Below are 26,920 nucleotides of genomic sequence, written 5' to 3'. Positions count from 1 at the left end.
GGCAACGGGACGCAAATCATGAATACTGCGATTTACGGAATGGACCGCTCTCTGCCTTCAGTCAGATAGAGCTAAAACGTCAAAACGCTCTAGGAGTCGCTTCCTGTAAGTGCGCTTTAATACAAGTTCTATGGGTGCACTGTTATATAACAGAAATTATCAGGTCATCCCATAAGTAATGTCCGAAAATTTGATTCAGAAAGTGCATCATCATTTCTGTCTTTGTAGAAGGCTTTAATGACAAAAATATGTAGTAGGATGTGTATAAAAATGTTCAGACAAATAAAAGAAACTAAACCAGCTCCACTTTTTCAGATCATTATTCAAATAAACCCCTATGAAGATGGATGTGTCTGAGGAGCACATTGGGCATATAATGCTTTGAATTTAAAAAAGGTAATAATGCAACAGAAACTACACGAAACATTCAAGGTGTTTATGGTGCTGAGTCTCTCAATGGAAAAATGTCGAAGGTGGTTTCAGAAGTTCAGATCAGGTGACTACAATTTAAGCGATGCGCCACGTTCAGGTCGCCCTGTAAAGTTTAATGATGACTTGTTGCTGTTTGCACTTGACGAAGATTCTGCTGTAACAGTTGAAGAACTAGCACAGAAGCTTAATTCAACCCATTCAACAGTTCACCGTCATTGCAACATCTTGGAAAGGTGTCAAAACTTGGAAAATGGGTTCTCCATGATTTGACAAAAGCCAACTTTAGAGCAAGAGTGAACATTTGCACTTCTCTGCACTCTCGTGACCATAACTCACCTTTTTTGGACAGGTTAGTGACTGGAGATGAAAATTGGATATTTTATAAAAATGTTAGGCCCAGCATGGCCAAGTGTGTTAAGGCGTGCGACTCATAATCTGAGGGTCGCGAGTTCGCATCCCCGTCGCGCCAAACATGTTCGCCCTTTCAGCCGTGGGGGCGTTATAAAGTCACGGTCAATCCCACTATTCTTTGGTAAAAGAGTAGTCCAAGAGTTGGCGGTGGGTGGTGATGACTAGCTGCCTTCCCTCTAGTCTTACACTGCTAAATTAGGGACGGCTAGCACAGAAAGCCCTCGAGTAGCTGTGTGCGAAATTCAAAAACAAACAAACAAATAAAAATGTTAAACACTACAGACAATGGCTCAGTGCAGGTAAACTGGCTAAAGCACAGCCCATAATCGATCTACACCCCAGAAAAGTCTTGTTAACCATTTTGTGCGATATTTTTGGTGTGATCCATTTTGAGTTACTACCACTCAATGTAAAGATTACATCATACTTCTATTACCAACAGTTATAGCGTTTGAATGTTGCACTGAAAGAAGAGAGGCCTGCCTTGATCAATCGTAAAGGTGTTGTGTTACACCAGGATAATGCACGACCCCATATATCAAGGATTACATTTGCAAAGATTGAAGAACTCGAGTGGGAAAAACTTTTACATCCTCCAGACGTTGCCCCATCTGATTATCATCTATTCTGAAGTTTGTAGAACTGTAAAAGAGCTTGGAACACATGAAGATGTCAAACCTCTACTCTCTCTACATTCTTTTCCTCCAAACTTCAAGAATTTTATAGAAGTAGCATTCAGAAGCTTGTGAATCATTGGCAGGAAGCAATTAATAATAATGGAACATCCATTATTGATTAGATAACATTAAAAGCGTTTGAAATTATTTCTCTTTTTCTGAACCTGAAATCGGTCATTACTTAAGGGATGACCTGATATGTTAATAACGAAGGATTCTGTATGAGATAGCTCCATATCCTTACCGAGGTGTTAATTGACAAACACTAAACGTTCGACCGCCTCGAAAGTGGAAATATCTACATTTAATATTTTTATTTTATTCATATCCTATAACATAAGTGCAGAACTAATACGTAGCGTATAATATCTAAAGCTTTGAAGTATAAATTTAACAAGATGAGAATTTCGACATCTGCATACGCTTTCTTTTCTTACTTTCCTCTGAACCTCGTGAGGCACGTGACCCGTGTATTTTTCTAGTGAGTCTCAGTGTGCACGTGATGGCTACAGAGTTAGTTTATTACGATCTAACGTTATAATTGCTTCATAATGGTTTACAAATGGTGCTCACAGTTAGTGAGTGTAAGGTATAGGCTAGAACTGTGCTTACCACGAATATATGTGTATATGGCCTTGCACACTTTAAGCTGCTTTTCTTTATTTATTTCTAACGATATCAGAGTAGGTTTTAGTTTAGATTTTAATATGAATTTACAAGTTAAAAACAAAATTTTCCATTAGTAGTAAGAAAATAGAAGTTATCAGATTACCTCAACGATTCATATTGTACGCACATTTACCTAGGATGTCGTTGCCTAGTGCGACAGCTGCAAGTCTTCGGATTTTTAACGCTATAATCAGTGGTTCGAATTCCTTTGGTGGTCACAACAGAGAAGCCGATGTAGCTCTGCTGTAACAAAACACACAAATACACACACACACCAAAGACTTCAGCTTTAAAAAACACAAAAATATAGGACTTTCATAAATCTCAGAAATTACACTTTTGATTTAAATCAGTACTGACAGATGTAGACCTATACAAGAATAAATAACAAGATAACAGAAGACAAATCAGTCGAACAGGAAGGAGTTTTGCCCCCCGCTAGTACAGCGGTAAGTCTTCGGATTTACAATGCTAAAATCAGGGGTTAAATTCCCCTCGGTGGGCTCAGCAGATAGCCCGATGTGGCTTTGCAATTAGGAAACACAACCATGAAGTTTTAGTTTTTTTGTCAATTAATTGTTTGCTAAGAAATAACGTTTTTTTTGTTTTTTTTACGTGAGGTCAAGTCATTGTTTATAGTACTAATTCTAATCTATATGTCACTCACATATCCACAAGTAATTTCGGTTGTATATTTCTGCCGTACTGACTTTAAAGTAAAGTCCAGTTTTAAAAGACTTTTTTTTCGCAGAAAGGTACTGGAAGATACTTCCGCGGATTTTGATTGGTAGAAGGACCACGAATTATTATTACAGAATGAAGACAATGAATTCTGATGCAAAATGTCAAGGTCACATCAACTGGAAGGTTGCTGGAAAAACTAAGCTTGTGAAATTCATAGATTATTTATATAAAACTATTAATCCATTCCTGCTTTTATAAAATACACATAAAATATATTCCTAACCTCTAAAATTATATATAGTGTTCAGTTAATGCGTTGACCAATGCTTGATGCCTTATAGTGCATTTGATTTTTTTTTCAATTTAATCTTTCGATCAGAAGAGTAAAGTAAGTGAAAGCTATCAATATATTGATGTAGGTGACTGCGCTCTACAACGTTCTTTTTATGCAACAGTAACATCTATGGCCCTGTCTTTTGACTCTTGGATTAATTCCAGATGTCTCTGGAAAAATCCATGGCCAAGTTTATGACCCTTTGCTTCTTCATTTTAAACTTAAAGTTGTGTTTCAGAAAAAGAAACAAAGAGACTTAGCACTCGAGCTGCAGTTTATCGTGGGAAGTAAATTCTGTTTAGTTTTTATTATACTCTTTAATTTAATCTAGTTAGGCCTACAAACTGTTTACTCATGTAGGACGTATGTAGTTTTAAATTGATTAGGTTTTGGTTTTTGTTTGTCATGCAATGGGGATGAAAATGATAACTAAAGTGGTTTTGTTAGTATATCAGTGTGTGAGACGGAGAAAGTTTAGGCTTAATGGGATTTGACAGGGCACAGAGGAGGTAATCCGACCTCCAAACTAGTGGACTGAAAGTGTACAGTACAGTGTTGATGAAGACGTGTACTTAACCAAGAATCCGGTCTGTTGTGAAGTCTTATAGCCAGCTAGGATTATGTGCGCTAGAATCAGGTTTTAAATCTTTTGTGATTATCACACATGACAGTTCTTATCCTGAGGGTGAGTTTTAAAAAATGTTGATAAACTGCACATTGAAATGTGCTTCTTAGTGCATATAAATTACGTGTATAGAACTAAAAAATGACAGACTGTGGTGGTATACACACAGAACACCGTTAAAAAAATATGAACACTAGTACTTGAATCATTTTTTAACATAAAAAAGAGGCTAGAACGACTCTTGATAGTACTAAAAGTTCGACTCTAATAGTTAGAATCTTACGCCGGTGGATGATTGGATGTTGATGGAAAAAGTTATAGAATTTATTCTATGCCAGAATTATCAGTTGTCTGGAGATTCTTCTGTTAGTTTTATATACACTGATTTTCTGTTTATAGAGATAGTTAAGAGATAGAAAAATATAACTCCATTACATTTTCACTACTTGCTAATGTTCAGACTAGTAAAGAGAGAACTTAAATGAGGTTTGTCGGGAAGCAAAGTCCAAGACTATATAGGAGTGGCTTTAGATATTTGAAAAGAAGATCCGGGAACCACAAAACAAGGACCTGGGCGGGACCACTAGTCCTGACAGAAACATCCCAACCGACTGAGGAACAAGCTAATCCGCAAAACAGGAGCAACTTATCTTTAACGCTTGGTAAAGAAAAGTTAAAAAAAAAAGCGTTTATTACTTAGGGACAGCTTGGCATTCATTACCCATAATCTCGTTATAGCTAGCGCTTGATAGTAATCTTGTCACTCTACCGAGGACGGAATGTGTCCTGGCGAGGCTTAGTTTTCTTTATCACCTTTATGGAAGCCCTCGAGGTTATATAATGTCATTTTGGTGTTGAAGATCGACCGACCGTTCGAACTTAAGTAGCAATAATCGGCGCCACCGTAGCTTGACTGACGCTACTCACAACATTATATTTTTGTTTTTCATTGGCAGCACATCTCCACAATAGAGTTGCCGTCTTTCATTCCTTAAAGCGAAGTTTCAGCGTTTGATTTTAGGGCAAGCAGTTTCTTCTTTTTAATATATACTTCATTCCCTTATTCTTACCGCGAGCGAGGGTTTTATGACCAGTATTGTGTGTCAATCATAGTGCCTGTTAAAAAACAAAAATGGCAAAAATAGAAAAGGCAAATATTAGTCCGTTATGCTTGTGTCCACTGACGAAATTCAATTAGTAAAATTCATAAACTCTAGTTGGATAGAGTGAAAAATGCTCATGGCTGGTAACATATGTTCTAAATTGCGTGTAAAGTGGTTAGTTGGTTTGTCAAAATGCACGTATAATAAATGCATTGGTTTTCAACTACGCGTAGAATAGTTCATTTTTGTAAAAAAAAAAAACCTACATAAATTATTTACACGAGTGTTCAAGTGTGTAGAACTGTTAATTTATAAATGTACCTGCATTGCTTGGACACGTGCACGAAACATTACACGTGACTGAACTGAACAATATTCATCAATGCGTCTAGGTATAACAGCATGTAGTTTTCCAACTATTTTGATTATGTACATCTTCAGAATACCTTTAAACAGTGAAGTATCAGTTATTTAGGCATGAAAGTTATTGATAATTAATGGTGATTTTACTATCTCTTTTCCGAGATAAATATGTCTGTAAGTTTGGTATACAAATAATGTATATTTGTAGAAGTTTAAGAAATGACGAAACAACAACTAAATGATAGAACAGTCAGTGCAAATCTGTGAGTTCCAATAGCAAGAACACGTGAATGGTGAACGGCTATAGGTAACATCTTTATTACGGTTCTATCCTGCTCCCAGATGTCGCCCCAGTTTTATCTCTTCCATTTCGAATAAATTGCACCCGCCTGTCTGTTGAGTAACTTCCCAGAAACTGTCATTGAAAGCAGTAAAACAATCAAGTCTATTACAACAACGGAATTTCTTTTCTTACTATCTTTAGGTAGACTCACTAGGGAATCTGCTTAATAGAACCCAAACCACAGGTGTAACTGTACATTCGTATTGAACAGCAGACATTAATAATGGCCCGTAGTTTGTTTTTTTTTTAAATCTACTGAACGCTAAAACTTTTTAAACTATATTTTTCTGTGTAATAATAAATACAAAACGTACCTGTTAGTGATCAAGTTGCTATCTAGAACTATAATTTAGTCTGCAGTAAACCTGAACCATTAGAGAAATTGTTTACGTTAAGTAAGCAATAAGTGGGTTGATGAACAGAGATTATTGGTGAGGTTGGATTAAGCGTGGAAGAAACAACGTGCGTGTATATATATATATATATATATATATATATATGTATAAGAGAGGTATATGTTATTTCGAAGTTAACTTTGTGTCGAAAAGATTCAGTTTTCAATGTTCAAATTATTTAACGAGTAATTAGGGTTGTAATTATAAATACACATTTAAGTAAAAACACGATATACAAACATAAACAAAATGGCGTATCGTTTTTGGTGTAATTTAAAGCTTTGTTTATTTGTTTTTCATAGATGTTTGGTAAGTCGCTGATAGGTCATACTAGCATAATTAAACACAATCTTAAATACACAAATTTAATATCCTGATTTTCTATATCTTGTTAGTTTTCTCTGCATGTACCCATAAATTATACCAAACCCATATGTTTTCTAAAGATAGGTCTAATGTCAGGCAACAAATTAAATAAACTACAAACTATTTTAGAAGGATCGCATGTGATAAGTTGAAAGACAAATCTCCATTTTAACAATGAGGTAAGTAAACAGCGTACATTATATATAAGCAAGAAAACTGTTGTTGCCATATTGAAAATGGCGACTATATAGGAAAACGTAACGTGTTGTTGTAAGTAGAGTTTGACATTGGCAACGTAGCACATGTGCAAATTTCCAAAGGCAAGATGACAAGGAACTTATTTTGAGTGGAATATTTCACGTTAAGGCTGTTAGGAAGAGCAGGCGCAGGCATATTTTATTATCACATGTAACTGTGTGAATTTTTTCAAACCTAATGAATCATTTGTGGTCATTGTCACACGCACACATGTGTATATTGTTCTTCTAATTTTTATTCTTATTTTATTTTGCGGTGGAAAGAATGTCGATAGTCGTTTATAATTGTATTTATTATTTGTTAATAATAAAACGAAATTTCCGTATAGCATCATTCGTGTTAAGTGACTGTTCAAAGGTCATCTCGGTTTATGAAATACTGCTTCGTGTGTGACAAAGTTTTTTGATGTTGAATGTTTTAGGTGACAATCGTAAAGGTTTTAGGTCTCTTCCCACGCTAGGATTCACTGCTGGGTGGCAGAAAAGAAGGATGGAGTGCTGTAGCTTAAACTGCGGGGTGAAAAGTAAAACTATTATGAGGTGAGATAGTCATTAAGGAAGGAAACGACAAACTCTGTAGTTGCACTAAAGCTGTGACGGTAGCCAGGAATGTGGGCGTCTACCCCATGCGAAAGAAAACCCCGAAGACAAGAGTTTCAAGTGTACTCAACACTGAAATAGATCTTTGTGGATATTGTCAAGAATCTAAAACATGACGTTCAAAAAATATGACGCAAAACACCCCAAAATAAATTCAAAAATTAACGTACATTTTATGAGGTATTATTAAGCTCAAAGGCTGGTGTTACTACCATTATAATATTTTTACTGTTGTTAGGGTGTTGATTTCGCTGTTATCAGTTGTACCATTTGTTCAGTTACTAAATGTGAATCTCATCAGACGTTACCCTAGCCCTGCGTATAAAATTAACTTCAATTGAATTTACACATTTTTTTTAAATGTTTACAATTGTTGATACAGAATGCATCCGTATGGTCACGTGACTACGCTAACGACACTAAGACCCTCTGAAAGGATTGCTATCAGTAGATCTTTTAACTGGTATTATAGTAAGTAATCACTTTGAAGAACAAAAAACAAAATCAACTAAAATTTAGACTTTCTCTTTAAGAAAATACGATTCCTTGCAAACGAAACAAAGTTTCAAACCCAAGAACCATTTTCCAAGCACAATACAGTATTTAATTCCTTGCACAAAAAACAAAAAAGTTGTATTTATGCACTTTACAGTACGATGTACCTGCCCTTTGCAAACGACTCGATAATCAAAAACGTACTGGACTGTAGTGTACAACTTACTGTTCCCTGCAAACATCGCGCTCTTGAGTGCGTGATTTGGCATGTTCAATGTCAGGCATCCCCCTCGTTCTCTGACAAAAGAAAAAAATAGAGGTCATCTACAGTATTGTCAAGTACATATTAAACATCAGCAGTATGTCAAGTTACTCCCACGATCTTTTTCTTCCCTCCCTTCTCAGAGGGACAGTTTTATTACGAAGGTTAAAAATGTGATATCGAATAATGAGTTATTTATTCCGGAATATACATTCTACTAATTTACTTTTGTATACGTAGACGAATTGAAACTTAAGAATACAGTTTTTGTTTTTTAATTTTTATTCTCGCTTGGAATGATATTATTTTCCCCTACCCCTTTATATTCTAAATATCTCGATAGCTTACTTAGCTTTCGAAATATTTACATTTTAAACTACTTTGGGAACGTTTTTGACGCCTTTAAAGACTCATCTACGTTAGATATAAAAGACCGCTAGCAACTACGTATGCGAGTGAAAAATCCTTTATATATATATATATATTTAATTTTCTATTTAAAAATGACTAAGGTCCATAAATAGCCTCTTTCTGTGTGTGGATTGGCACCGCTAGAAACCGGGTTTTGAAACCCTTAATGGGCAAACACAAATAGCCCATTGTGTAGCTTTGTGCGTAATCCAAACGAACAAACGCTATGCATGTGTGCGTATATGTGTATAAAGATTACATAAGTTATTCCGATGTTAACATATAAAGAAGGAAACTAGGGTTCGAGTCCCTGCTATGGACAGAGCGTAGATAGTCTATTATGTAGCATTGCGCTAAAAAAATCTAACGAAAAATTGGACTTACCCTCAAAAAGAAAATTACAGTATATCTTATCCATATATCCAGCCTCGTTGTTATACGTTAAAGAGAAAAAAGGAAATTCTGTTTATCCTCATCACCTTTTCTTTTGTTTATTGAGTAGTATTTAGTTTAGTATAATGAAAGTTTGATTGGCAGTTTGGTCTTGCAGCCTAATCATGTTCATCATTCTTGCCTTGCCCGCTTTAATAGGGTTTTCAATAATATAAGCACCTTTAGAAGATTCGTCAGTTTTAGATTTAGGTTCAACTTTTATTTTACAGAGGATTTCTAAGTCTTTTATGGCTTAAAGTTATTTTATGTATCTGTATATATACACATACATATTGTGCTTTTTAATTCATTGAAACTGTGCTGAGTAAAAATTAGAATAAAAATCGCAGTACCAATGATTGTTAACTTTAGATCTAACCTTATCCACTGTAATAGGAACTTTAAGAAATAGATATCACAAAATTAATAGCAGTCGCATACGCAAAACAGTGTATAATTACATGATGTTTCATTTTCTGGGAGTCAAATGTGGCCCAGTGGTTAACGTGCGACATTATGGACCTCCGAGTCTATCATTCGCGTCCTGTTGTCGCAAAATAATAATTGCACACTGCTCTTTGAGACCAGGAAGGCATTATAAGACTTACAATCAAAACCCACTATTCGATCAAGAAACATGTAGCACGAGAGTTGACGGTGGGTGCTGTTTTTTGGTTTTTTTTTGCTTTCCCTCTAGTCTACCAGTTAAAAATTAAAGATAACTGGCGCAGATAGTCTTTAAGTAGCTTTCTACAAATTTTCGAAAACGAAGAGACGAAAATCATTATTTTCACTTAACCCTATTAAATTGGCACATGCTGGTACACATATTTCAGTTATAATCATCCCTTACCATATGCAGTGTTTAGGTTGTGATTTTACTCGCCTTTCTTTGTCTGGGCAACATATGTATGGTACGTATGAAGTTAAGTATGTTGACGTAATGAACATTCAACAGAAGACTGATTTCATTACATTACAACGATTTTGGAGTCTCACTAGGTCGATACAACGCTAAAATCAGGGGTTCAATTCCCCTCGGTGGGCTGAGCAGATAGCCCGATGTGGCTTTGCTATAAGAATAAACACTCACTAGGTCGTTACAGTTCATGTTCGCACGTCTTGCCATACCTTACCTGACGGCCATGCATCTTGAAAATACCCCTGCAGCATAATTTTCACTGCAAAAGCCTCAGTCGTAATGTTGTCATGTCCAAAGTACACCATTCCTGCCTTTGTGCTTTCCATAATCAATTATTGAATGAGTATAATGATTTCCTAGCACCCGTTTCAAAAGTCCAGTTGCACAGGTGATGCGCCTACAACTTGGCCGATATGTCTTCAATATTCGTTTCTTTCTTCAAATTACTAAACTATGACTGAAAGAACCCATGCTCTTGTTTTCCTTGTTTTCACACTTCCACACGGAGAGCTTCGTGATTACCTTGCGTCTAAGGCATGTGGACAGCTGTTGCTACAGTCTTTTGTGTTCGTGGGTTCTTACCCGTTGCAAGACTTTGCTTTATTTCTGGAAAATCCTGATTTCTAAAAAAATATGTATGTTACTTTGTTTTCCAAAGCCATCTTCAAAATTCTAAATCCTCAGTCATAACACATCTTTGTGATCTGAGTGTAAAAATTGTTTTGGATCAAAAACCCTTGTGGTTGTGATATTCGAAATATATTTAAATGTAACGTACAAAACCCTGTATGAGGTTGGTCATCACTTGAAAGTTCTGTTGATTAATTCTTTATGCCTTTTTAAAAGAAATGAATATTAAAATACTGAGGGAAGTTTTAAAAGGAGGACTTTCTCTTACCATAAAAGCGCTTTTTTATTCTTATAGTCTTCGAAAGCGTTAAAATATTTCAACTTTTCCACTGTAATATCACAGGATATCAACTTATACGCCAACAACGACGAGCGTTTGTCTGAATGTTTACGCTATGGAGTATTATGCCCATGTCATGGTCCAGTTGTAATTCAATTTTTCTTCTAGTCCCGTTTCAGAGATTTAGGACAATAATTTTGTGATGATAAATCCATAAAAGATGTGTTGATGAAAATTCATGATCACTCAAATAGCAGAGAGTAACTATGATTGTTGGACGTTCGGTCGCGTTAATATGTCTTCACAAATACACGATGCTACACGATCATATATACCCTACCGATTAACTAAAGCTGAGTTTAATGATGTCTTTAGTACTTTGTACTTTCACCTTTCAAAATACATTTGTCACACAATCTTAACTTATGTGTAACATTCGTTCTTTCGCACATTTTTCTTACCGATAAACAGTATTTTTAACAGTGGTTGTTCTAAATTAACGATATGAAAAACAAACGAATGCTTTAGTTTTGTATAATTATATATATATATATATATATATATCCCTTTGGTACTGGTTAATCAAGCTATTGCATCGTTAATCTAATTGTCTTTGTATTTATTCTGTAAGCAGATAAAAATAAAACACAAAACGAAATAGGATAGCTAATAGATAACATATTAATACTACATTTCGTATATTATCTCTCTGGTTTCAAGGGTATCTAATATCACAGGATGTGACAAACTCTGTAGTGCATGAATGACGTCATAGCATCACATCATAGACATTAAAAGAAGTTTCCTTTGATGATTATTACTTTAATTATCTCGTCACCAGGGTTGTTTTAGGTTTGGCGACCTTGGTACACATACATTTTAGTTCGGCGGTGAACAATGTTGGTCTCTGCCGTGTGTTAATATTTCGACCATATAGAAAATTGCATATATCTTTAAATACAAACACACACATACACACGTATACATTAGCATATTTTCGAAATAAAAATTCTCATTGTAATGTTTATTAATGAGAAACTTGAAGCTTTAGTTTCTTGGTACGTCTGTTTATGTGCTTTACCAGAACATCACGTCATCAACCTTTCCGCCTATTTCAGGTCATCTGATACTTCGAAAAAGAAAAACAAAAGACAAATAGGAGTTTGATTACATTTTCGTAAACGTCTTCTAAAATGTTGAGTTTTTTTTTTTTCTTTCTGTATAATGCCCATTGCACTGAATGATGAAAATAAAATGGGGAATATAGGGTAGGCTTATCCGAGGAATATAGGGTAGGCTTGTCCGAAACCTGAACATAGTGAAACGTGCAATCAAACTTTTTCTGAGACTTCCCAGAAAGGATCTTATGAAGTGTACATTTAAAATCGTTTGTTTTCTTATTTAGATGAACCTTTTAACTCTAGCAGTGTATATGTGATTACATGATGGTCTTCTGTTTTCATATTTTTAACCTAAATAGCATTTAATGCGACCACTACGAACATAACCACCCAAACTTAAAATTGCTGACTAGAGGAAGGACAACCAGGGAGCAGTGCCTACCGCCTATTATGCGGATACCCTTAACCGAGCAATAGGATTTGCTGTCATATTTGTAACGTCCTAAAAGCTGCAGGTGCAATGCGTGATCGAAAGTATACTGCAGACTCGAACCGCGAACCTCTTTATTCACAGCTTATTATGCTAACCCAACTAGGTGGTCGTCTGGAATTTGTTTTTATATAGGAAACTGTCACTCAAAAAAAAAAGTAACAAAAACATAATTGATGGGAATTTTCAAGTGACATTTATTTATTTAAATATGACAATTCATCGCTGGTGTATATTATTAAATGCATTATTTTAAAGAAAGTTTGTCTTTTATTTATTTCGGCTTACATAAAGAATCTTCAGTTGAGAAATATAAAGTTGTGATAAAGCTACTCTATCAGATAACTTGTATTTATTACAATTTCACGATGGAAAAAAATGACAAAAAACTAAACCTGAAAACTTTCAGAAGATAGAGTCACCTTTCTTCAGATGTAGTCGAGTTTCTTTTTTATTCGTTTACAGCTTCAAAAAAAATGTTAGGCCCGGCATGGCCAGGTGGTTAAGGAACGCGACTCGTAAACCGAGGGTTGTGGGTTCGAATCCCGGTCGCACCAAACATGTTCGTCTTTTCAGCTGTGGGGGCGTTATAATGTGACGGTTAATCCCACTATTCGTTGGTAAAAGAGTAGCCCAAGAGTTGGCGATGGATGGTGATGACTTCCCTCTAGTCTTACACTGCTAAATTAGAGACGGCTAGCGCACGTGTAGCTTTGCACGAAGTTCAAAACAAACCAAACCAAACTTTTATGTGGATATTCTTAAGAGAAACTAATAGCAAAAGCTTAATTTCGCCCAAATATCTGATTTGTTGTCGAGCAGTAACCATAAAAATACTCTACATTTTAGTTCTGACATTCATGTAAGCTTAACGTGGATATTATAAGACGACGACGTTCACTTCTGGTATCAAAATTGTTAATAGCTTAATGTTCGGTGTTTATTCTTGATAGGCTGAAAGACGTGTGGTTTTGTTTATAACTACTTTTCTTCGGTTCGCTTTCTGTGAAATATGCCTTCCCTTGTAGAGTTCTAATGATGCAAAGAAAAGAAAAGATTTATATGACGTATTATTTTCACTCCCAGAATTCGAAGAGGACAAAATAGTCTTTAAACATATTCGGGGATTCCATTTTAATATATTATTTAATTAGTGCGACCTTCTATTTGGAAAGTTAAATCTTTAATGCATGAAGTAAAAATAAAATGTTTAATTAGCTGTTACATTAATTTATTCATTTCCTAATTTATATCAGTGACTTCACTGGATCAGAAGTTGATTGTTCCTAACTTACAAAAGGAATCATATTCTGTGAGTGCACAGAAGCAGTGTTGTCTAAGTATTTTAAACTATTATCAGTTCCAGTTCTTCTTCATAAATTATAGTTTTATTGAGGTCTAATTCACACGTATAGCAGGAAATGCTCTATTACTACATATCGTACATGGTAACTAATCTTTATCACGCATGCGTGTATGTAAGCAACATGCTCTTTCAGCTGTATACATGACACAGGGGGTTGTCAGAACTTTCATATTTTATTAATTATTCTGGATAATTTGTGGTAAAATTAGTATTGAAGATATTCTAAAGAGCAGAATCAAGTTACTATTATTTTGATGCTAAAAATTAATTAGATTTTTAAGTAACAGAAAAGGTATATTCAAATATTCCTCGCTGTATTTTTGTTATATTTGTGAAATGAGACATTTACGGTCACGAGTATATAGGTCCGGTGGTAAATAAATTGCTTTATATAAAAACAGTGGATTACTGAATAATTGAGACAGGGAAATTCTTCCGCTTTTTTCTTTTGTTTCGTATTTCATAAACTTTCAGTCCCAATGACGGAGCCTTCGCAGTGATCGAAATAGTTCATTACTGCATTCTCGAGGAAGATCATCGTTTTCAGTGGCTTTCCCGATCAAGAATACATGATCCATTCGTATTCCTTTAGTTATGGCCAATGGAAGTAAACATGTTGCATGGATTAAATAACAGAACAATTCGTGAGGTATAATCTTCCTGATAGCTTTCCCTTGAGTGAATGCAATCTTCCTGATAGCTTTCCCTTGAGTGAATGCAATCTTCCTGATAGCTTTCTCTTGAGTGAATGCAATCTTCCTGATAGCTTTCCCTTGAGTGAATGCAATCTTCCTGATAGCTTTCTCTTGAGAAAATGCAATCTTCCTGATAGATTTCTATTGAGTGAATGCAATCTTCCAGATAGCTTTCCCTTGAGTGAATGCAATCTTCCTGATAGCTTTCTCTTGAGTGAATGCAATCTTCCTGATAGCTTTCTCTTGAGTGAATGCAATCTTCCTGATAGCTTTCCCTTGAGTGAATGCAATCTTCCTGATAGCTTTCTCTTGAGAAAATGCAATCTTCCTGATAGATTTCTATTGAGTGAATGCAATCTTCCTGATAGCTTTCCCTTGAGTGAATGCAATCTTCCTGATAGCTTTCTCTTGAGTGAATGCAATCTTCCTGAAAGCTTTCTCTTGAGTGAATGCAATCTTCCTGATAGATTTCCCTTGAGTGAATGCAATCTTCCTGATAGCTTTCTCTTGAGTGAATGCAATCTTCCTGATAGCTTTCCCTTGAGTGAATGCAATCTTCCTGATAGCTTTCTCTTGAGAAAATGCAATCTTCCTGATAGATTTCTATTGAGTGAATGCAATCTTCCTGATAGCTTTCCCTTGAGTGAATGCAATCTTCCTGATAGCTTTCTCTTGAGTGAATGCAATCTTCCTGATAGATTTCCCTTGAGTGAATGCAATCTTCCTGATAGATTTCCCTTGAGTGAATGCAATCTTCCTGATAGCTTTCTCTTGAGTGAATGCAATCTTCCTGATAGATTTCCCTTGAGTGAATGTAATTTTATTTCATAGTTTCTATCCCTGCTTTCATAGGTCATTTTTCATATAAGATACGCAGATGTTTAAATCTGAGCTATTTGTTTATTGACTTAATTCGACTCAATAAATCCGAAGTATTATGCGGAGTTTTTGTTTTACTGTTTGTTTTATCCCGGATTAACAAATTCCCCATTCATAATTTCTAATCTGGACAGCTCCATTTTTTTGTTTCTTACGTCCTATAAATTAAACCACAATTTAACCTTTCCTTCGGGTTAGTTTTTAAAAGCATCTAGATAATAATAAAATATTTATACGCGTACAAAATACAAGCATGCTGTTAGACTTGTTTTCTCATGGCTTTGTACATCTGGACACGAAGAACATTATTAGAATAACATATGATATCCAGTGGTATAGATACGACCTTACAGAATAACTGTATTATTTTATTTTCGATGGGTCTTGGTTAACTAGGAGTAAACAAGTGATTCTTGTTCTATGTTTTGTGTTATTAATACCTTCTGATTTAAACAAGATACGAACATAGATCGGACATAAAAATTAAGCCAGTATCTGTTCTACTAATTTAATATACCGTATTAACTATGAGTTTTGAGTTTCGTAAAACAACAAATATATATATGTACTGATTAAAATTTATTAATTTATCTGTGGGGAAGCCCCTCTTGTATCGACGTTTTCGGCTATAATCCCAACAATTCCACAATGTCACAGTGCTCAGCTGGTTTGGAGATTTAGGCTAGTTCTAAATTCATTCATAAAGCTAGCAGTGCAAAAAAAATTATCCTAAGAGAGAAATGTATAAAATAAATAAATGAAAGTGATATGTGTGTGTGTGCATGCGCGTATATATACATATACAGAGTAACCCAGTAGAAGGTGTAGTTTTTTATAATTCATAATGTATTTAAAGTAATTCAATTTAAATTATACAGCTGATAATTAATGATATATTTAATGGAAGGTCACTCACTGGCATGGAATTATGGGAAAGTTAATCTAGCAGTCTACCTGCCACACTTCTACAAACTTTCTGATACGTGTTTGTCCATCCAGTTTTGTAAATGCGTCTGTGATGTACCCTTTCATTTCGTCAACATTCCGCGATTTCCTATTTTACACTTTGTTCTGGAGTACTCCCTACAAAAAAAGTCCGTATGTACCTCTGTACTCATTTTTGGGCCACCCTGTACTTATATTAACCAATACTGTCAATAAAACTAACATTACTCAGATGCTCTTAAAAATAAAGAATGTAACTTATAAGACACAATAAAACTAGTTTACTTAATGCGCTATCACTGTACCTTGAACCTGATTGATACTATAATAAGCATATATCATTAAATATGTAAAAATTATACAAAAAGTAATTACATATAAGATCATAGTTACAATACTTATGAAGATTAATCGATTGGATACTGCAAAGTCAATTATAATTATTCGTATTGTAATTGACCTTAGAGGTAATTATTCCTACTTTTTCATTAACATATCGAATACCGTATTATTCACCACCATTAGAACATATAACGACAATCAGTTTGTATGGTTTCTACGTAAGGCCTGCGACTCGTAATAATGCGTGCGCCCGCGTCGCGCTAAACATGCTCGCCTCCCAGCCGTGGGGTGTATAATGTGACGGTCAATCCCACTTTTCGTTGGTAAAAGAGTAATCCAATAGTTGGCGGTGGGTGGTGATGACTAGCTGCCTTCCCTCTAGTCTTACACTGCTAAATTAGGGACGGCTAGCACAGATAGCCCTCGGGTAGCTTTGTGCGAAATTCCAAAACAAAAAACAAAACACAAGGTTTCTACGTTTTATAAATGCGTGCGCCCTCTAACGACAGCATATGATTTATTGCCTTAAAAAAAAAACAATTGATATTTATTAATAGAAGCATATAGATATACAATACCACTCAAAATGGATTATTAAAATTCTACGTTAATAAAAACAATAATATTTAATTATTATTCATATTAATAATGATGTACTATCATTTAATAATCACATTAAAGACATTTCAACTTTGTTGTGCATTGTTGAACACGATACAACTTTTTGATGTGTAAATAATACAACTTCTTTTACAGCACAGACATTTCATCATACTTTGTTTGAATTTTCCAGTGTTGTAAATAGTAAAAATTACCTAGTTCAGTGGGATTTGAAGGTCAGTGTTCTTGTGAATTTTTCAATGTTTGAACGTTTTTTAGACAACATACCTATTTTATTAAATTAATTATATTTTTACTTGATTAATATATTATTGTATTCATGTTTTACACAATAAAATTATGTAAACTTGGCTCCAGTTTTATTTCACAGATGTATATTGTTCTTTGGGTGACGGTGATTACATTATCTTTACTCACTTGTTGAGTGTTTAAGTAAATCACGGATGTCTCTACATGTAATTCATAGTAAATATTTGTCTCATTGGTGATATTTTTACTTATTTGTGCATGTTCCGCGAGATGGCAGTACTAAATGTACCAAAAACGTGTGTTGCTTGTGACCAAAACTGATAACCTACACCCGTGGGAAGTAAACATTTCCCTCAATGCAAAACAAGTCGTGGATGTACATTTGCGTGGGCCTTCGTTCAGCATACACTAGATCTGACAGTTCAGAATTGTGTTCTGAAAATTTCACTATCTTCCAGAAATAACGCCAGACAAGACGTGGATCTGTTTTGGGGTTGAAGCACCAATTACTTCCGGCGGGAAACAGGAAGAAAAACAGTAAACAAGTAATCTGGATAATGTATATAGTTAAAGAAGAAATTTTAAAAAAATGCGAAGAGGTACACAAGATACGCCATCTACTTTGTGTCGTCGAATTTAACAAATATTTCAAACACTTTTTTTTTCGTTTTACCTTCAAGTATGATGTAATCTAATTTCTGGTGTTTGTCTACATATTTTTTAACTAACTCCATATCACAGTTTTTTCAACGTTAGAGATTTAAAGTTTAACAATATTTGTTGAAAACTTTCTCAAGAAATTGCGTGTAAGATACCAATCAGAAATTGCGTATCACAGTTTAATTATGATCACAAGGCTTACAGCGGAGATATTATTATTTATCGGTTTCGTGTTCTGTCATCATATGGGAGTTAGCTTAATGTTTTGTGTCATGTACGGTACATATTTTTTCTTCTTTCATAAATGTATATAATAAATAACCCAGCATGGCTTCTACATGATGTGTAGTTGGTAGTTACTATATACAATCCATAAACGTCTCTAAGCTACTCCTGCAACTTATTTAACTACCACTAACCTCGTATAAAGTAGAACTAATGCCTGTCGTGAGTCAACTACCGAAATGTTTTATTGTTTTGTAAGAGCTTAAAGATATCCTGATTTGTATACAGCATTATAAATTTCAAAAGTTTTTAAAACTCAAAAATCAAACAATAAATCAGCGTATCCTGGTACAACTTCACTTTTTATACTTTTTTGCCCAAAGATCAAATTCACAAAGAACTCAATTTTTTTTTTCGCCACTAAAACTGTTACATAATGGCTGATATGAATGATCAAACCAAGTCGAAAACGCTTTAGGTCGTTTTTTTTACACTCACACTGACTCAAAAGGCGAAGGCCCAGCATGGCCAGGTTGTTAGGGCCTTCCACTCGTAGTCTGAGGATCGCGGGTTCGAATCTCCGTCATACCAAACGTGCTTGCTATTTCAGCCGTGGGGGTATTATAATGTGACGGCCAATCTCATTATTCGTTGGTAAAAGAGTAGACCAAGAGTTGGCAGTGGATAGTGATGACTAGCTGCCTTCCCTCTAGTCTTACACTGCTAAATTAGGGACGGCTAACGCAGATGGCCCTCTTGTAGCTTTGCGCGAAATTAAAAAAACAAACAAACAAAAGGTGGAACAGTATTCCTGCCTCCACGAAGAGCATAGCTAGTAAGTGAACTTATCTAATCGAACGTGCAGCTCTGACACCAACGTATGAAAAGATATAACACTAGGTATTAGACCTGAAGACTGTTAGTTTCAAATTGTGTTTCTTATGCCAGCTAGTAATCTGGCAGGGATCAAGTTTTATACAAGACCTGATCTTTAGACATCGTGACCTTCCACGCTGTCTGAGCGGCGTTATGTGATCGGTGTGTACGTTCGTTTTAAGTAACTCCAAACTTATATGTATCGTGAGATCAGTCACACCGTGTGATCATGGATTTGTTGTTTGGTATTAAGTTTCAATGTGTATAGGAAATGACTCGTCGTCTGAAGACACAGACAGCATAAAATAAGAAGAAATAAAACCAACATACTGCATTAAATCTGTACTTTTAGTATAATAGTTTTATCCCGTCATGAATAAGTCAACACTCATTGAATATTTTGTATCATTATGTACGTCTGTGTGAAAACAAAACAAGTGTTATCTGATAGGATAACGTTCAGCCTTTAGGTAAACATGATATGTTAATAATAATCTTCTACTTGAAGTGACTTTAGGTCAGAGCTAGCTGGTCAAGGACAAGGCGGGAACGTTTATTATTGACAGAGAAGGAGGCCATGAGTTAAGATTCCGATAAAGGTGACAGCTAGAACAGAATCATCTTTCAGTTCTGGCTGGTGTCATGTGCAAAGAGTTTTTATGAAGTGTTTAGTTTTCACGCTATTATAATAAAAACTAATGCACGACCTTCGATCCCAGTTTTACAGTCCATTTCCGTAATATTTTGATTTCATTATTCATTGTATATTTGATGTTTTGTCATATTATAGCACAATTGTGTATTAGACTTGAAATATCATTTGAAAGTTATGTAAATATATTAGAGATAACACGCACTAAGTAACAAAATGTGGTATACAATCGATTGAATGTTTTGTCGCCACTGTACAGGTCAGAGTTTCCGGATTACCAGAACTTCACTGTCTTGTCAACTATATGAGAATATCCAGGCTGATATTCTTACAACACGTGCCTGGGAATCAACATCCGTATTCGCCATGTTAGTGTTAGCTCTTCCTCTGTTCGTTTACAGCTACATCGGTATTTGCCAGATGTTGAGGGACAGTCTAGAGCTACAGATGATTCGCGCCGTCATTATACTCTTTGTCGTTAGAATGTGTAAAAGAAAAATATTAATTATTTCCTTCTAAGCCCGTTTATGTTTGTTTAAATCCTAAAGAAAATACACCAGTCTAGTCAGTTGACTTATGATGAAAATTACCTTAAAGTAACTGCTTGTTTTAAAGTTAAAGGTTTTAATTGAAAAACTTGGTTATTACAATGCTCAAAGTAGTCCATGTCTTATTTTTATCTATTAAGCTGGACATAACTGAGCAGTTTAAGTATATTTGTCTTTGAAAACTCCGAGACATAGCTTTGACTCAGTTTATGTGCAAGTAATAAACATAGTTGATACTTGAAACTTTCGGTACCTGGTGAAACTTCGTGGTCGTGAATAAATGTTGTATTTGTGAAACGCACAGCCGTCTTATTTACCTCAGTTCTGCAAGTAATAAATCACATTAAACGAAACCGAGTTAACAAGTTCCTTTAATAGTAATTATGATCATGTATTGCGTCTTGCTCTCTGACTAAACCAGTGACTCATATTAAGATATTTAGAATTCAAATGAAAGTTAGCAATGTAGAATGAGAGTTGACTTTGACCAGGCGTGAATAAGACAGACCTATAGAAATGTATCATCACAAAATTGTATATCGAAGTTAGTCGTAGGTTTTGTTATAACGTTATTGAACAGATATCATTTCATCTTGTTTGTTATTTATGCCAGAATAAATTTTGTTAAGGTTTGGTTGTTGTCAAGTTACATAACGTGCTGTTTGTGCTATGTTTACCACGGGTATTATAACGTGATTTTTAATGTCGTAAGCCAGCTGAATTATCGCTGAGCCAGTCATTGGTGGGAACATTTTGTTGAGTGGAATAGCAAGTATAACATAAGAAAACCTTGGAAACTATTCACATGGTGATAGTTTATTATTTTAGTTTCTCATCAGCGTGGACGATTTAATAGCTAAACAGTCCGAAAAATACTGATATTAGTTGGTTCGTAATTAAACAAAAATAGAAGTTCTATGTATATTTCATTGTATGCCATGTGACTTGTAATGAAAAGTAGAATTTTTTAAAGAAATCAATAAATATTTGAATGTTGTAATACAAGTATAACTATAGTGAACTGTGATCGTTCATCCTTGAATTATATTGATTGGATATATGTGTAGAAAATGATCTACTAGTTGTACTTACGAAAGTCTAGCCCCCCGCTAGTACAACGGTAAGTCTACGGATTTACAAAGCTAAAACCAGGGGTTCGATTTCCCTCGGTGGGCTCAGCAGATAGCCCGATGTGGTTTTGCTATAAGAAAACACACACACACATACAAAACTATAAAAATATCCATTTATCTGTAATTGTCTGAAAAAAAAATCTGTCGTGATCAAGTGGTTAAAACGCTTGATTTTTAATATGAGAGTTGCGGATTCCAATCCCCTTCAACGAATATGCTGTCAGTGTGGAGGAATTATAATGTGATAGTCAATTCCACTATTGGTTGATAAAAGGGTAGCCAAAGTGGCGTTAATTAGCTGTCTTCCTTCCAGTCTAATGTTGCTAGCTTTGGATTGGTTGACGCAGATAACTCTATTGTAGCTTTGCGCGAAATTAAAAAAACAAACAAACCCAAAATATTTTTGTAAATCATGTGTTTTTCTCCTTCAGTGTTATCAGATGCTGTATGTGTGTACACACATACATACGTATTTTTATGCACGTGCAAAGTCCAAAATAATTTATGTACCACAGATGTTACCTTCATTAAAGCAGTAAAAAAAAAATGTTTTTTTGTAACCAAGAAAAATTAGGCTTAGGTACATAGTAAGTCAACGAGATTTTATACGGTTATGATAGGCATCAGCGTACGTTTTATTAAACAAGTCACCTTCGAGTAGTTATTATAAGTAATTGATATGATTACTGTTGAAAACGAAGTGTGTTTTTATTCTGGATTTATTAACGTGAAATGGTATCTAATGTACTAAACCGGACTACGAGAGTTATGTCAAGAGTTACTCAGAAATTGTGCTTGTTGCAATAATGTAGAGGTGTTAAAATTGTTCGAGACGAATTTCCTATCATGCATGATGAGTAGTTTCTGTTGAAGCGTTTGTGCTATGTATAATTAAAACCACAAACACTAGACATACCTGGTTTACCATTGTATGTGTAAACAAGATTTTGCAGACAGTAATGAAACTTTTATATATAATGAAATTAAAGCAGGAGAAAGTTTATGGTAATGTTATTACACAATAGATAATTTGTGCTCTGCCCATTCACAGGTATCGAAACCCGGTTTCTAGTATTCTCAGTCTGCAGATATATCATTGTGTCGCTGGGGGACTATTTATTGTGAATTATTAAGACATTGTCATTGTGAATGCATTTCAAAACTGTTGATATGAAAAATCCTAGTAATTTATTTGTTTGTTTTTTGAATTTCGCGAAAAGCTACCCGAGAACTATCTGCACTAGCCGTCCCTAAGTTAGTAGTATAAGACTAGAGGGAAGGCAGCTAGTCATCACCACCCACCGCAGACTCTTGGAATACTCTTTTACCAACGAATAGTGGGATTGATTGTCACATTATAACGCCCCCACGGCTGAAAGGGCGAGCATGTTTGGTGTGCGGGGATTCGAACCTGCGACCATCAGATTTCTTCAACCACCTGACCATCTCGGGCTAGTAGTTTAAGTAGCTCCTTTACCCTAGGAAGGAAGCTCTTGACAAAAACAACCGCGATGTTACCTTTACTTGAAGCTTTACTAGAGTAACCATTTCTTTAGAAATGGTTGATCTTTCACGAACTGTTGACTGTTGGCAAATACCGATTGTTCTTAATTGGTTTACTTCTTTTAATTAAGGATCCTTCATTTTATGTAGCACTTCAACGAAATACTTTTGTTCGTTTTTGAGAACAAAGCTATACACTGGAGTATTTGCGCTTCTCCCACCGTGGTTATCCCAAATTTTTAGGGTTACAAGTTCTCCATCATTCCCCAGAACAAGCGGGAGGCCAAATACTTTTGTGAATTTGCTTTCTTTTAGAGTTATCTAATAAAGCAGTAGGTGAATCTTGTTTAAGGAAGATTAACCTACTCGATTGGAAAACCGTAGCAAATTCTGACGATTTCTTGAACAGCGCATTCTAAGCGCATTCGGTTATTTCTGTTTTTATTCCATTAGTTATTTATAAACTGAATATTTTTATGCTTAACTTGATAGGTATTGCTAAACGTCCGGATATTTTTCAACATGTAAATGTCTGATGGCAGTTTAAATCTAAATCCATCAAAATATAAATGCACATTCGCGATTTCGACGCTCATAGCACTGATGTGTTTCAAACAGTGCATTATATTAATATCGTTGTTAAAGTACCAAGTCGCTCCCCAATATATCATTACCCGGCACAGCACTGACGTATGATTTGGTTACTGCAATTAGCGAATCACATAACTTTGTTGTCATGAGAACCAGTATCTGTTAGAAACAAATGTACAGTATGTATTACATGACTGTATTCAACTTTTGACCCTTAATGATAGTTAAACTCAACAAACTCGTTTACTATGTACGTAGCCATGACACACGTGGAAAAAAATCCGAGTGATTGACACGGGTTAATTAGACCACTGAAAGATCCCTAAATCCAGATGAAATTAACAACCAATTTCATCATTTTTACCACAGTTTAACGTGTGCGTTTTCGTGCGAACGAGTCAATCATGTTTCAGAGGGCTGTTAATAATGGCCTCATGTCTGGAAAGCTTGTGAAATACTCCAGAAGAATGAGGCATTCGTAATATATGTGTATATATATTAAGAACCAAGCCATCATTAAAAAATAATGTCAGCAATAAGTGGTACAGTCTGGGACATAATGAAATACGTCTTGGCTTTAACAGGTATCTGATGGAATACAACCCACGCAGCAGTAGCGATACACAGTCTATCAGGTTTAACGTCCAACTCCTAACCTCACGAAATGCATGATAAAGTAAAAAGGAATTACAAAGAGTGGACACGAGCGCGCTGGTCTATAGCATTCGACATCTTTACCACCTTTCACTGACTGGAAACTGTTATGGAAAAAGGTGTTACTGAGAATAATAAGAAACACATCTCTTGATGTTGGTATTCCAGTTCTCCTTATGATAAACATTATAGTTAAATAGTAAATAAAACGTTCACATTGTCATGAAACTGACATCAAAATATTCTTAGCCCATATCGTAACATATATATCGCATCCATCGTCCACCCTAACAACACCAAGTAACATTAGAGGTATATGTAAATCAACACCAGTACGTGTCTCACGCATGTGTATTGTTAATCTGAAGTTTGTGACTGTCTGTTAACTCAATATTTCTAGATGCCATAGTTTGAAACATAGTACACAATAATTTTAATAACTTTGAAGAGAGCCACCCGTAGCATAGCGGTATGTCTGCGAACTCACACCGCTAAAACCCGGGTTTCGATACCTGTGATTGGCAGAGCGCAAATAGCCCATTGTGTTGCTTTGTGCTTAATTCTAACCAAGCAAAACTTTAAAGAGTTGCAGTTAAGTAACTTATTTTAAGAGGTTTAGTTTAATTTATACAGAACATGTTTATATTTGTGGTTCAATAATCTAAAACATTTATATAAGGCTTGATGATCAATACCATTAAGATTTATTCTATAAACCCGGCGTAGATAGCTTAGTTGCTTTGCGCCATAAAACGCCAAACCCACCCACCCTATAAACCCAAACCTTTTCTGTGGCTCAGCGATAACCTTCAAGGCTTATAACGCAAAAGTTTGGGATTCGATACCTTCCACAGACACATCAGAAATAGCCCTATGGAAAATTTTATGTTTAATAACAAACTTTATATTTAGAGACCCTGAATGTGTGACGTTGTGGACTTGAACACCCACGCCTGTTGAGATATATATATTTATATATATATAAATATATATTATGCAGTTTATGAAGTTAGAGAATAGAGGGTGGGTCTCACTTCTTCAGATACATATTGTAAGTAATATCTCACGCCATATCTTTAAACTTGTTGTTGTTTTGTTCTTATTGCTTTCTCATGGCTCGACTTCTTCAATTCATATACTATTCACCATAGACACGGAGGTGCTGTTTTTTAACCCCCTCTGTCGTGACAATGTAAAATTACTTAACTTTTCCTCTTCAAATTTCACACACACACACACACACACACATTATATACTTTTTTAAGACTAACGTAACATTCCTGTCCTTACGACATAAAGTAAACACTGTTCTCTGTGAACTGACTAATAACGGCAAACACAACACTGTTATGGTATACGAAAAAGAAAGCAATAAATCAAAGCAGGCTTAGCAGATGTTCGCAAATTCATAAATCTCAATTCGTATGGTTCTTAAGAAGGAAGTGGCATAATATATATAACTTCCCAGTGTACATATTACTAAAATAATAATAGATTGTTACCCCTTACCATAATTCTGCTTTGTAAATGACTTGAATAAGACGATTACTGTACTAACTTTATCTTGTTCACACCATTGCGTGGTCTTCGTGTAATATACAATATAAATAGCGCCTACACAACTAGTACATCTTTCGCATTTAAACCAGCCTGACGAGTTATGGTATTGTACGTAAGACTTTATCGCCACTATGTGGCAGATATAGTATGGTTGACATATTTTAGTATATTCTTTGCTTTCACTCATGAGTACAAGAAAAAGGCAGTATAGTGTATGTAACTTTTAATGAAATTAACCATTAATATTTTCATATCAATTATATCATTTATCTAATTTTAATAAATTGTTTCTGATATATTTCTTCATGATAATCTGTAGATAACATTATGGTTTTTAGATAAACATTAATTGTATTTGAAAACCTTTGAATAAAAATTATATTTGATATTCGGACAGAAAGTCAGTCATGTTTTCATTACAGAAAAGTCGTTAAATATATATACTTCAGACTTACTGTTTTAATATTTATATTTCATAATTATATTAACCATCGTAATATGTTCTGACATCGGTTTTAAAAATATTAATTAAAGCCTAAAATTCCCGAAAGTTGTTTTTGCATTTACTTGGCCAGTGTAAAAATTGGTGTTGCTAGTTAAATTAAGTTACATGTAGTTGTGTGATCTGTTAAAGTAATGTTCTTTTCTTTCAGAAATCATTCACGTTAATCCTTGAAGCAGTGGACCACAACAACCGTTCAAAATCATGTAAGTTCACTGTAAACATTATTTTCTGTGTAAAGAGGACACAAAATATCCGTGTAAAATGACCGTTTAGTTTAGTTCAAATGTTGTTGTTGTTTTTTAATTATCTGAATGAACTGTTGTTATCATTAAATAATATTAACATAAGTTCTAAAGTATATTAACGTTTTCATTTTAAAATTAATTGTTCAGACCAGTCAATATTAAAAACTAGTGTTTTAACGTAACACTTAGCATTTGTGTCCATTAAACAACCAGGAAAGACGCAACAGAATATTAAATATCGAAATTATATACATTTATAAGTGGATGTATGGATGTATATGGATGTGTTTTATTTTCTTTCCTTCTTTTTTTAATAAAGAGATATGTAAAATAAATATCCCATTCATTTTATACTAATCTCGTTAAATA

The 26,920-nt window shown here is 34.8% G+C and overlaps 1 protein-coding gene across 4 annotated transcripts in view; it reads left to right on the top strand.

Annotated features, from left to right (window-relative positions):
* Ser (protein serrate) overlaps positions 1-26,920 on the top strand; it is a 115,658-nt gene that overhangs the window by 34,755 nt on the left and 53,983 nt on the right. For all 4 annotated transcript variants that reach the window (XM_076456601.1, XM_076456600.1, XM_076456599.1 and 1 more), the window contains exon 2: positions 26,455-26,509. In XM_076456601.1, the coding sequence (XP_076312716.1) occupies positions 26,455-26,509 (55 nt within the window). The remainder of the gene's footprint in view (positions 1-26,454; positions 26,510-26,920) is intronic.

This window comes from Tachypleus tridentatus, chromosome 9, assembly GCF_004210375.1.
Source record: "Tachypleus tridentatus isolate NWPU-2018 chromosome 9, ASM421037v1, whole genome shotgun sequence".
Classification (NCBI taxonomy): Eukaryota; Metazoa; Arthropoda; class Merostomata; order Xiphosura; family Limulidae; genus Tachypleus; species Tachypleus tridentatus.
The sequence above is the reverse complement of the archived record's forward strand: the minus strand, read 5'-3'. Positions and strand labels throughout refer to the sequence as shown.